This window comes from Neodiprion pinetum, chromosome 6 (assembly GCF_021155775.2).
Source record: "Neodiprion pinetum isolate iyNeoPine1 chromosome 6, iyNeoPine1.2, whole genome shotgun sequence".
Classification (NCBI taxonomy): domain Eukaryota; kingdom Metazoa; phylum Arthropoda; class Insecta; order Hymenoptera; family Diprionidae; genus Neodiprion; species Neodiprion pinetum.
Window position 1 is genome coordinate 21,002,936 of NC_060237.1, and position 13,516 is coordinate 21,016,451.

Sequence of the window (13,516 nt, forward strand, 5' to 3'; positions counted from 1 at the left end):
CGATTCACGGAGTAGATTTATTATTTGATTCCAATGAACTTGAATAAACATTGGTGGGTCAGACTATGCTTAAATATCTGGCTCTCCTGTGGATTAATCCCAAGACTTTTCATAGGCGATGTAAATAAAAGGAAAAATAGTCATATTTACGGTCGAAAAAATGAAAATAAGATATTAATCCGGAAGGTTTAAAAGGTGTGAACACAAGAGAAATGAAGTCAGTTTACATCTTTATTGATTAAAAAGGTAAATCTGACAAATATACGGAGTGTTCGTGTATTTATGTACGTCTGCCGAACTGCTGGTGGGCGACAGGCTGTGTAAGTTGCAGTCCAGAAATGTTGCTGAAGTCAAGCATCTTAAGCATGTCCTTTGTTTCAGGGTCAACCTCTATGATGTCATGCTCCAGAGCAGAGACTTCTGGCACGTAGTTGTCCCTACGCTCCCTCTCTTCCTCCTGCAACTTGATCGAGATGCCTCGCACCTGGCTATGGCGCAGTCTTTTCATCAGGTGCGTAACAAACCTGAAATCAAAATCCTTTCTATCAGTACTTGTCTCGGAATTGGCATAACCTTAACAAGAACAAGGCTGCAGCTAGCAGCTAGAATTATCCGCGAAACGTTCTAATGTTTGTTCAAATTGAGTAGCAAAGACTGAAAATTTACATTTTGTGAAGTACCTGGAATCTCCGATACTTTCCGAGAATTATGAGAATAAAACTGAAGTGCATTCTTCTATTTCCAAAGAGATCAACACATTTGGCTGTTAAATCTAGCTGCTAGCTTCAGCTCCATTTAAAAACAAGTGTTATTCAAGCTGCTCCGGTTGTTATTAAAAAATCTTTCAAGGCACCGCGTAATATGCAGTTAATAGCAGTGTACAGAGCTAAGTCTGAAGCCAAGAACTGCCAGTGACGTTGGAAGTTACGTGTTGTCTTCAACATTAGAGGTTACACCATTTTTCACAACACTGAAATGAAATACTCTTTCACGACACTGTCAAAAAACAAAATTTGGTTTCCAGGATATACGGAGCTTGATTTGTCATGTTTTTTCGTACCCAGCGATTTTGTTCCTAAGCGGTTTGCTGGGAATGATGGCAATTTCCTCACATATCCTTTTGTTGGTGTGGAAATCCAGAGTCAGACGCGTGTAGTATTTTTCAATAATGACCCGTGCGGCCTTCTTGACGGTTTTCGTCCTGACGCGACCCTGAAATAGTAAATCACATTTATGTTATAATATACATCAACAAACACTCGCCATTCGCTACATAACCTAGCAACACGAAGCTGCCCGAGGCATTAGACTATCGCGTATCGAAAGCAGCTAAAAATATTGCATCAACGATGCGGGGTGATTTTTCCAAATAATTTTCACGCCGCTACTTCGCACATTCTACAACTGATTTACCTTAAATTTACGGATTACGCTAAGAAAATGTCAAAATTACATACGCACCATGATTGCTGGTATACCGGAAAAGGCGCTAGTCCGACCAAAAGAGAAATACTTCGATTGAGTTTCCGGGTCTCGTGGCTACTTCGACAACTACAATCAGTACAATTGTAAGGTACCGATAAAACAGTGTACCGTAAACAAAAACGTTTCCTGCGTTACCGACACACCAACCACGAAGTTGACCACCGCCACGGCAAATGTCGCTATACTCGTCGCGAAGCCTCGAACAGCGTGCAAGCCAAGTTACCCAAGTCGATTTAATGGCGGGTTTGCTGCGCTGTCGAAACGGTCGAAACCCATGTGCGGTGCAACGATGTCTTGTAATTATTTAAACCGACCCCGAGCAATCGCCGAATGATCAGTAATTGATAAGTCAGCCGAGTGATGCGATCCGCCGAGGAATCGACGTCGCCGAGTGCTCGATGTGCTCCCGTAGAATCGAAAGATGGAGGGGATGAAACCAGACGTCAGATAGAGTGTCGAGCGTGCGGAGGCAGCCGTGGAGAGAGATAGAGTCGAATGGCAGAGGAGCGAGCGAGGTAGAAACCGTTTGTTTATCGCCCCCTCGACCCGCGGTGCGCGGCTAGCGCGAAGCAGTCCTCCGTCAGTGCCGTGTTACACTTGGCTAGCGGTGGTCGGTAGCTCGGTCGCTGGTTCGCATACGTCTTTTGACAATTAATCGGGGGTGAATTGGTGCGTGCGCGTGTGCGTTTCCATCGGTGTGTACGTATGCTCGGCGGTTCCAGTACGCCGCGATCATACTATACACACATGTTCGCGAAAGTTTGAATCTCGGGAGAGGATCGTGCGGAAAACCATGTCACGCAGAACTACCAAAAGATAACCGGGTCGCTGTTGGAATATCGGGCTGTTTTTATTTATTTATTTTACTTTTTTTTATGTTAATAATATTTTTTTCCCCGGCTATCGCCTCTCGTCGTTTCGCGTCTAACTTACAATTAGATCAAATTTACCCCACCGCAACAACGGACGACCGATCAGCATCGATATATTGGGATTCGCCATCACGGTACTCATCACGTTTTACCAATAACCTTACTTTCCGTTTATGCACTTTACATCCTGTTCCGTCTATTTCGAAGCCTGTTTATATGGAGTATTGTTTTACACCGCGTTTCGTCAACGTCAGCTCTCTGACGTCTGTCACGCGATTCTTTCGCGGCTTTATTTACTCGTACCGCTTTTGCATATATCTGTCAAATGTCTCTCGCTTCATTCAAACGTTGACCGATTATTCTCGTTTTTTTTTTTTTATTTGCACCCTCTCTATTTAATAATCTACTTCGAAGAGAGGCGGGCAGGGTCGTTATCGCATCCCTGACATGCTTTCCCCATTTCATCGTTCATCCGTGTTTACGCCATAATTTATTGGAATATTCCTCTTGGCATCGATACCCACTTTTTCGTCGATTTTACCGCGCCGTGCGAACTTGAAAACGATTAAACTGCAGTGATGGATCGATGCCTCCAAACTTTCACTTACAATTAATTCCAATTTTGCATGTACAAACAGTTTTTCGGGTTTAATTTTCCGTGTAGAGATCTAATCTTGATGGAATAAGTATAAATTATCAGAAGAAATAAACAAAGACACTGTGTTTCAAAGCTGGTGTAAACAATGATAATGACGTTTAATCCACTTTCTTTTTGTCGATTTTCAGATCAAACTTCTTCGGATTTTTCATGAAAATTTCGTCGTACCGTTATCGTTGATAAAACAAGGAGGATCCATCGGTCGTGAATTATACATCATACGTAGTGCCGACAATGAGCGAAATTTCGTCGTGTTCGATGAGTGTCCAATTGTGAACCGGGTGAGAAGAAGAAAAGCGGTTTCAAGTTGAAATTTGTAAATTTCGATACAGTGAACGTTCCGATTAAAACTTGCATTGTATTTGAAGCGAGAAAAGGAAAGAAAGAATTAAGGGGGAAAGAAAGAAAAAAAAAATAACGAATTCTAATAACCTGTGATTTTCAATTAATCAAAAATTAATAATAACGAAAAAGTCTTCAACCATGAGTCCTACGGTCGTTTTTCTGTGCCTTGTGATCCTGATGGCTGTGTCGGCGAATCCTGGACCAAAACCACGGATTGACAACCGGCCACCGACCATTTACATGAATCACTTTGCCGTTCACGTCCCGGACGGTCCTGACGCTGCTTCAGCTATCGCGGAGAAACACGGATTCGACAATCACGGACAGGTAATAAAATTCTCCCTAAAATTACCAAGTCGTAAACGATTGTGAATCCTCAACAAAACTGCGATAGCGATTCTCGTACCGTTTCTTCCATAAGAGATTTGGTTAGAAGAACACTTTTTTCATTCATCTTCTGGCAGATATTTAACGTGATTTGAATTTGTTATTTGCATCGTTTAAAGTTCAGATGGTGTGGAGGCACTGTATTACAGGTACATAGAGAGAAAAGCTCTTAAACTATTCGTTTCACACCTCGGAACTTTCAGTTTCTAATCAGCGAGGCACGTTTCAAAATATTTCACACTGCCGTAAGTATACTCGAAGTAACGGAACGGTATAGCCGGCGCGATGCATTTGCGGGAGTCCAATTTTAACCGGTCGTTAAAGTAAAGAAACAAGACTATTTCGCTCATTCTTCCAGGTGCCACGTCACCTTTCGCCCTTGGCGCTTCATCGTCGTGAAATTTCCCACGTATCGTAACTCATGCGATATATCTGGAAGAGACAGGTAAAATTGAATCGAGAAAACGGCATTCGGGAATGTATAAATGAATGACCAGGAGCGTACGTATGCAGCCGTGTTTCTGTATCACTACACGTGTCTGTCATCTTGTCCGTGTCAACAACCTTCTCGAGATATTTTATGCATCAAGTTATACCTGTCAGTTTTCTTTCCGAGTCGTCGGTTTAAACCGCGCGTATTTGTTTTCACGGTAACGGTACTTTTTTCGCCTTTTATTCACTCTGAAGTTGACGATGTAAAAGATTGCATTCAGTCTCCACGTACTTGAAGTTTACCATTTTACTTTACAACAAAACTCGGATTTATACGTGAATATATATATATATTTATGTCAGTAATGTTGACTGCGTAAATTTTCAAAGTACAATATATATACATGTATAACCACGTAATATTTATAATGTATGTTACACGATGTAAGACATATGCGAAAATAAGGTCAATGAGTCTTCCGTTTACATTAACCGCTATTGGCTTTCAAAGAAAAAGAAAAACGTAAGAAAAAATATTGACAAATTCAAAGCAATCGACTTTATGTTCCGCAATTTATTCGAAACAGATGCTTTATCTTTTCTTCTATCTATTAATCGATCACATTTTTCACCCAACTAATGGAGGCTCGTATTTTTATCATATTTTTATATCTCCTTAGTGAGTTGTGATTTATTTCTTGCAATTAATAGACTGTGACGTGGTATCGAACAAGGGTGTTTTTCTTTTATTGTACCTAAGGTGAAAATGATCAATTATCGGAGTCTGTTCATATGCGTAAATGTACGTACGTATGCATTTTCAATAATCTTGTCAATTTAGTTCGTATTATGACAAGACGAGTGTGGTGAGAAATGAATAATATCATCGATATTATAGAGTACGTGTGAAAGTTTAGGAACAACACAAGGATTTATTATATACACTTGAAACATCTAAACGATAAATCAAACATCATCGAAGGCTGGATCATCGACCCGTAAATAGATGACTGCCACCTGTGTGGTCGTACATTGAGTCTCTTCTTCGTACCTACCGTTACAGTAAATCCATCGAAGTAGAAAATAGCGCCCACTGTATTCACGCGAGGATTTATCTCTCTGCGTGATTCGCTTCGCTGACTCCTCCTCCCTGTGTTGTTTGCCGCTGATACTTGCGTTATGGCCACGTGCGCGAACCTATAACCAATACGATGTCACCTGTGCGATCCATTGATATGGATAGGTAGTTAGATGCCATCGTGGTGGAATCACGTGGGAGTTTATAGTAACTGGTTGAGCAAATCGGTGCCAAGGCGCGCATACGTGATCATTTCTTCGATATAACGACACTGCGAAAGCTTGTGTGCATTGATCAATCGTCGGTGGATGGATTATGCACTTTTCATATTTCGTAAGCATTCTGTTACATTTAAGCATTGGAGGTTTTTCTTCTTCTTCGATATCAACCGTTATCTCAGTGAAATGTGGTTATACACGCATTGGAAAAATGGAAATTTATTCAGCAATAGCTATTGAGGGGGGGGGGGGGGGGTTTAAAAAAAATACAATTCGCGCAACATCTCTGCAACTCATTTACATCATATTTAGGGCGGGGTTGAAGTTCCGAATTTGAAAAGTTCGGAAAGCGTCTAATTCCGAATTATTTGGTGGTGAAACTTGAAGTAAAGGAATCAAACTTTTATGAAACAACGATGTTTCGAACTTTCGGCAATCCGACGGCTCAAAGTTCCGAAAATTCAAGTTACGATAGAGGAAAATTTCTAAAAATTTAACGAGTGGGTGTAAAAAATCAAAAAACCGAAAATCAGAATGACCGGGAGTCCAAACGTAAAAATATTGAAATTCCAGAACAAAGAAAGATCAAAGTGATGAAATTTCTCCAAGCCAGTAATTCGCAGAGCTGAAAATCTTCGATTATTCCGAATTTCGATGTTTCAGCTTTTAAAGTTTCTCATTTCCGCACTTTCGGAACGTTGACTTCTGGTTACTTTGTACGTCTGGTTTCGGACTATCCGAAACTTTGATGTTTCCAGTTTCCGTCAAAGTTTGATTTCTTTACTACAAATTTCGCGACCACAAAATTTGGAATTTGGCACTTTCGGAACTTTTCCAATTCGGAATTTCAATCCCGCTGCTTATACGCGCCTGGTTAGAAACACACAGAATTTACGAAATTCTCCTCTACTCAATTCAACGTGTTTACACTTTGTGTCCGTGTTTACCTTTGCCCTAGGTTACTGCAATGTACGATAAGAGCTTTGCTTTAGCCGCGGATTATATCCCCGCATGGTACGTGTGGTGGTCAGCAAATTGTGTCGACCATCGTCGTCTTATCGCGCCTGCTCTTCGGGAACAGATTTCCAAATGAGAGGCCATCATCGGTTAGAATTCCCGGCACGTTTCCAGCCGTAATTTCTGATTACGTAAGTAGGCAATCACTGCTCCGGCCTTGCCTACCGCGAGTTGTCTTGCTGGATATTCAGATCTAGGATCTACTAACCCCCGGGTGGTATAACGCTTTGGGAAAACACTTTTCCTTGATGGACTGATTGCGGTAGCGATAAATTAGCATAATTCATCGCCGCGAGACGTTCGTTTGATACACAAAAGATGCCTGCTGTTGAGAATTTCAATTGATTTCGTGTTTAATCCGCAAATATCTTCGTGAACATTTTTCAGCCATTGAGTTTTTCTTCATCTTTATATCAACTTCTTCCTTTAAGATGTCATCGATATTCGGAATGATTTTAGGATTTTTTGGGTACACGAGCATACTGTAGGAGCATCTTACTCATTGATACGCTCAAGATGGATTTGGATACTTGCCACATTTTTAAAATGAGTTATTTCGATTCGATTTAACACGGTACTAATAGTTAGAAAATGTGCTCGTTCACCTATTCCCAAAAACGTATTACATTCTAAACACATAACGCTTCTTAGCACCATCGTTATATTTCCCAATTAGACACTAATTGGACAGCTGATAGCTTGATTAATTTTTTGCTTTTAGTAATCGACCGCGGATGCCGTTTAAGTATCATGCTTCATTTTATCATTCCAAGTTTAAAAAAAAATCCATTAACAGTGTTTTAATCGTATGTTTTTAAAACGCGATTGTCGATGGTAAGGATCATGCCATTGTGCATAAATATATGTATCTGTAGTCTCTGTGTGAGATTCTTTCACTGATTAGTAAGAATTTTGTTTTTCTGTATGTACAGTAACTTATAAAAAGAATTCTTTAATGTCTGCCCTGATATAATTCTAGGATTGAGTATCCAAGTGTCGAGATGACGATTTTCGACGAATCTTATTTTTCCGCATATGAGGTCGTCGTTGTTGAGTTCTGGTAAATCTCGCAGTGAATTATCAGCCGACGAAAGTAAATGTTATAATTACGATCTACTCGGACTAGTTATTCGGTTACACTTTATTTGAACGAGATACGTTGTGCTATCCAATGATTGGTTCTGGCTTCTCCTTTTCGCGTCACGTTACGCTTGGAGCAATTTTCGAATCCATTCGGTACTACGTTACAGCAAATAATTCAAAGCGAAGGGTTTACAGGCCTTTTGCACGTATCGTCCCGCGTCTCTTGGGAATTTCGAGAATTCGAAAAGCGTCAAACTTATCCGATCTCGATTGACGACAACGACGCACCCTTTCGCCCATCATTTGGCTTCAAAGCATTAATTGCGTTCCATTATTTCCATACTTGGTAATCTTCTCCACCGGCATGACTTATTTACTCATTTCGTCACGTGGACTGACGAGTCGTATCTTATTACACCGTTTTAATTAAACCACAGTCGAATTATGTTACTCAACGGTAAACCGTGAATAAGGATCTCAGTGACAGGAAAACTCTAAAGGATGTGTGCCGAGGTGTTGTTTTTATACTTGATTTTAATTGCTATCGTAACTGCTGGCCAGGTGAAACATGTACATTATGTTACCTAACTTGGAACTATATTTCGTTCGAAAGTTCCTTATCGCGATACGATATATACCGTCTATGCGTTACTTTCAACTGCAGGGGTATTGTTTTTGCTTTTCCTCGATATCGTGGAGGTCTGTCATTTTTTTTTTCTTTTTTATTTTAATCACAAACTTGCAACAAGCCATATGCGTTCTTCAAATTTCTAACGTACTTATCGCTCCTCTGTCTGTTCGAAAGGCAACAGCTCACACAATACCGAGGTTTACCACAGCTACTAAATGGCATACTCTGCAAACCGTGTAATTTATGCTTCGTATGCATCAATTTGGCCTCCGATGTGATGTAACGATATTTCACATTAACGTCTCATTTTGACGGTTGCACGGGACTTTCTTCTTTTCTTTTTTTTTTTCAGCTTGTGTTATTCATTTTTTTTTTTCATTCCATTCTACAATCGCCGTACAAAACATTGTAAATTTTTTTTTTCTTACATTCTTTTTTAAACATTTGAAATTTATTTCGTGCGATATCAAAGATCCTTCGCATGATAATTATAATTATATCTCAATGCTTCTTGCACGTTGCAAAAACTTCTTTTTCTTCTTTCTTGATTCTTCTATTCCATTACTCGAAGATGGATTATACGTATAATTATACACGTTATAATTCTTCTTTATATCCTGTTGTCTATATAATTATAGTATACTACCTACACTATACCGACTTTTGCACACGTCAGTGTTTCCCATGGTAAATACAGCTCGATCGCTATGCTATTCTTGAATACCAGGAAGAGCTTGAATAACGATTATTCCAGCTCTCGTTACCTGCTACGGTTATAAGATGGATGACATTTACAAACGTTAGGTTAACAACGGCAAGGACACTTGCCGAGATCTTCCGTGTGCGATTCAACGTAGGTACAACATGTACGAGGTATAAAGTAACTTTATTCCCGGCTCAACCATAATGGTCACTTTCTCGGCCTGAATAGCAGGAATAAAGTCGCATATTATTCCCTCTTCACTTTTTTTCCCCTCATCTGTGGGATTCCCCACAAATTAATTTTTCAGTTTTCCTGCTTTTCTTTCTTTGTTTTCTATTTTGAACTAAATCTCCTCTGTATCATTATAAACTTTCAATAATATTATAGTTTTCAGTCTGATAGATCACAGTTATACGTAGAAGAAAAACGCTTTCAGGTTTATAATGATGTGGGCCAGAGTTGAGTCGGGAATAAAGTCATATGTGTAACACATGAATAATAATCGGTTAATACCTTGTTACATAATGTACTATTCGTCCTAACATTTTGCCTTCTCTGGACCATAAAATATTTGCTCAAACAGAATTTCTTAAAAGACTTACTGCGGGAACCAAAAATGATACCCACTTCAATCCAAGATAATCTTTATTTCAACGATTCTCTTATATCGTTTCTGTTTTACTTTTACAAAGAGATTGTTTTTTTTTTTTTTTTATCTGAAAAATAGATATTATATGAATCACTTTGTTTTGAAACAAACAAAAATTTGATTAAATCGACAAATTATCGGCGAGTACAAACGACTATTCTGGGAGAAATATCATCCAATTAATCTACTTTTTTCCGGTTTCGGCGCATTTCAACGTTATGCAAAAACTTGTAATCGTTATCAGTTTTTATTTTTACGTATATGTACGTACGTATTTTTATACATTTTTTTTCTGAAACTAGCGATATTCAACAGTTCGAAAAGTCGGACGAAGAAAGATGTCTGTAATATCCCATATATGTACAAAACGGAGATTTTTCGTAACTCGGCAGAAAATTCATCGGATAAAAGTAGTTGGTAGCAAAAACGAATTGAGAAAATGAAATAAAAGAAAAGAAAATAAGGAACAGTTGGAAACGAATCACGTCGAACTCGGTTTTCAGAAAGTCAAAGTTTTGTCCTGACCTTGCAAAGAATCTAAAACACCTTGGAGACCGTGAAAGCAAAGCAGCATTGATCTTGTTTCTTTGAAGATTTCTGCGCACACGAACACGCAAACCTTGCGACGGTTTTCATACTAATATATTTTAAATTGCGCTTTTCTTTCGAGGTAAATGTAACGGACGAACAAAAGGGGGGGGGGAATAAAAATGAAAACATAAAGGCAAGAAGAAAGCTCTCGTATTTCTTTTCTCTGCTTCTCATCCGAATAAAAATCCGCGATAATTGCTGTTAGTTGTCGTCTCTTGTCGGCCTTCAAAAGAATCCCTGTATAACTTCAACACGAATTGGGCCTTTCGGAGGTGCTCGATTTAAGCTCAAAATTGTTTTTTTTTTCCTTAAATATTTTTTTTTTTCATTACGTTACTTTTGTGATCCAACCTAGAAACTTGTCGTCGCCCATATAGTCGGTGTTATGCGAACGCCTCGAGTAAAATCTTACAAGCGATCCGCTTTCACTTAACACTTGCCTGCTTATGCTTGTTGCCAACTTGCGGGCTTCGCGCCAACCTACAGTGCAACTAGAGAAGCCATTTCTGCGAGCGCTGCTAACTAACTCGACGACGAATATAAAACCAGGTCAATGTGTCTCATTGCCGTTCTAAATTCGGGAAGAATCAACAGCTGGCGAGATTTTCTTCCATCATTCTTATTACTTTAATAACGATACGACTTAAACCGGGGTGAATTCCTTACATGCACGTTTCGCCGTGAGATGACTGACTGATCAAAAAGGTGATTCCGGGATTCGCCCGATTGGTGGGAAAGGGTTGGAAAATACCGAGGATGGCAACGGCGAGAAGATTCCGATGGGAGGAATGAACAGAAATTATTTTCTTGTCACACGTGCTGGGAATTCTTCATGTGTATTTAATATTCGTCTGGTATCCGTACGAAACATCTGTTCATTAAATCAAAGGCTGCAATTCCTCGGCACTTACAGTTTTAGCTCTGATGATAAAAAGCATTTTGAAAAATGAACTGCGCAGAAAACGCAAGCAAGAGAGAGAACGTTTTTATACTGGATTTGTGGTTATACGTACTATTGCACGGTTCTTGTCTATTTTTCGTTTTTACCGCAACCGAAAAATATTGATAGTTTTTAAGAAGTTGGTAAGTTTACGGTAACGACGCATGTTTACGAAAAATCGCTACTTCACAAATTTAGGAATGTCTGAAATTTAGCAAACCATGATCAACAAAACATACTCTGAAATACCGATTCCTTGAAAGCTATTCTAAAATTGCGCAATGTCGATTTTTTCCCTGACATTCGGTTAAGTTAACGTTACCAACTCCAGCCTCATTTTGGTTTGGTTTTGCGTCTAGCAGATAAGATAACGCCACGCCCTGTTTTCGAATTGCTCTTTACGAAATTCAACAGCGCCGTTGGTCGACTTTGGGATATTATCATTATATGTGTATACAATATAACAATGACCCTGGGAATTTCTCTTGCGCAATCGGCAGCTGATGAGGGATAGTAAATATTTGTTTCTAACGGGTGGCGATATCTTTTAAGTATACGTGCATCGGGTACAACGTAGTCAGGTATACAACCCCTGGATTATGGTGGATACTTGTTTACCCAGGTTCAGCACGCTGCTGTTGCGCGTATAATCTACTCCTAGTGTCCTGAAAACACAGCCATCCACTTCCGGTTTTACTTCCGGAAGTACGTTCTATACTTGCTGTGTAGCTTCCGTTTCGAACGCGTGGAGGTTATCAGCTCCTGTAGAGAACGGAACGACATCTTCGCTAAGAACTATTTCTCTTTATCTCTCTCTCTCTCTCTCTCTCTCTCTCTCTCTTTCTCTCTCTCTCTCCCCCTTTTTTTTCTCACCCATGTTACAGTAATTTATACAAAGTACAAGCTGGTCGCGTTGCACAAGCGCTTGTCTTATACCTATACAAGGTACCCGCGAGATAAGTCGAATATGTTATATAGTACAGTCCTTTGCGGAAATCGATTGGATCAGGTTCTGTTGGAAGGTTGTCCGGCTGCTTTCTACATACCTATTATACCCTCGAATGAAACCTCAAGTTCCTGTCTGATCTTTCGGTTTTACTCGGTTTCCGCAATACCAAGTGACAAAAAAAAAAAAAAAACCGGATGCGTCGCTGGAAGCTTCGAAAATCTGGACTTTTATTCGATTCTTCTTATGCACAGTACCGTTTATATCATGAAATACGTTGAACCGCTTTTGGTCACTGATCCTTAACTAAGTACAGTCCGTTTTCAAAGCAGTTATAAAAATTTATTTATATACGTACATCACCTGCTTATTCTGAGATCGATTCACAGACAAAAATTCATTTCCGTACCTCGTAAGTATATTCGAACTACAATTTTCTTCAGCGATTGAATAAGGTAAATTTACTAGTTATTGACAGGCTTAGATCCAATTGACGACCCTTTTATTTTCCTAACTTATAAATTTCTCGATGACTAAAATCAATTGCTAGATGGTCATACTCTGCAAATTTATTTTCTGATAATTTTAGGACTAAGGATCAAACGGATACAACCCAAAAAAAGTCGATAATTGAGACGGGGTGAATAACTGGTACAATTACCTTATTTTTGCTTCTGAACCTATCTTTTCGAACCTTACTAAACCCTACAAGTCGAGGGGCGTTTCACCGGATGGATTGAGATGTCGACATCATTTTAAATCAGTTCTTAATTTCCAAAATTACACTGAAATCTGTAATATTAAAATAAACTTCTACATTAGTAATAACGAAGGTAATGATTGGTATTTATGAGAAATGATGTAGAATTACAGGGATCTCTGAATCCTGAGAAATCACGTAATCGATGCAAAATTCACCTGTCAAGTAATCTCTCGTAATTACTCTATAAAATGTAAATAATCACGAAATACGTAATCACGGTGTCGATTCTTGCTCCGGTGAAACACGCCTTGGTGGTTATAGGTTTGTACCTACAAGTGCAAGGCCCAACTGATGAGCCATGAGAATTCGTAGTGCGTTTAGTTTATCGTTATAGACACTGTGTGGCGTAGGTATGGATGTACCTACGTGCATCGGGGTAATCACGCGATGTTTAGCAGTCAATCGCAACCACTCTTCATGTGCAATTCATTGATGTCGAAGAGGTTACCGACCTCGATAGTACAGCAGCAGCCGGACAAACTCTTAATCGCCTGCAAGGCAGACTCAACAACGGCGGGCGATTGTCATTCGTCTCTTCGTCATCATCGACGTCACGCGTGTACAATTCTTTGTGGCTTTATACCACGAATGCAGATGCAACGGAAATAAAAAAAAACCATCTCCATTTCGATAAAGTTTTAATACTCGTTTTATGTTATTCGACGAAATTTATTCGCAAAACGAAACGTAAATTAATGTTGCGCGATCTTTTGAAGTT

The 13,516-nt window shown here is 39.4% G+C and overlaps 2 protein-coding genes across 4 annotated transcripts in view; one reads left to right on the forward strand and one right to left on the reverse strand.

Moving 5' to 3' along the window:
* Positions 1-213: 213 nt before the first annotated feature.
* On the reverse strand, positions 214-1,568 carry RpS17 (ribosomal protein S17). Its single transcript, XM_046630176.2, has 3 exons — positions 1,462-1,568; positions 1,061-1,212; positions 214-524 (listed from the first exon to the last, which is right to left on the reverse strand). Exons 1-3 carry the CDS (start codon positions 1,462-1,464, stop codon positions 281-283), a joined length of 399 nt encoding a protein of 132 aa, XP_046486132.1. The 5' UTR covers positions 1,465-1,568; the 3' UTR covers positions 214-280.
* Positions 1,569-1,732: 164 nt separating this feature from the next.
* The window catches only part of Fur2 (furin-like protease 2), a 61,224-nt gene continuing 49,440 nt past the window's right edge, over positions 1,733-13,516 (forward strand). The window contains exons 1-2 of one of the 3 annotated variants that reach the window (XM_046630171.2): positions 1,733-2,000; positions 3,144-3,687. In XM_046630171.2, the coding sequence (XP_046486127.1) occupies positions 3,499-3,687 (189 nt within the window). In that variant the 5' untranslated portion in view covers positions 1,733-2,000; positions 3,144-3,498. Of the gene's footprint in view, positions 2,001-2,026; positions 2,492-3,143; positions 3,688-13,516 lie in introns of those variants that run through there. The other 2 variants (XM_046630170.2, XM_046630172.1) reach the window with 2 other exon arrangements.

Bases quoted from the DNA above. Each gene is read 5' to 3' on its own strand.
- RpS17 (XM_046630176.2), bottom strand. The intron at 525-1,060 runs GTACGAAAAAAC...TTTTGATTTCAG, and splicing joins CTTAGGAACAAAATCGCTGG to GTTTGTTACGCACCTGATGA.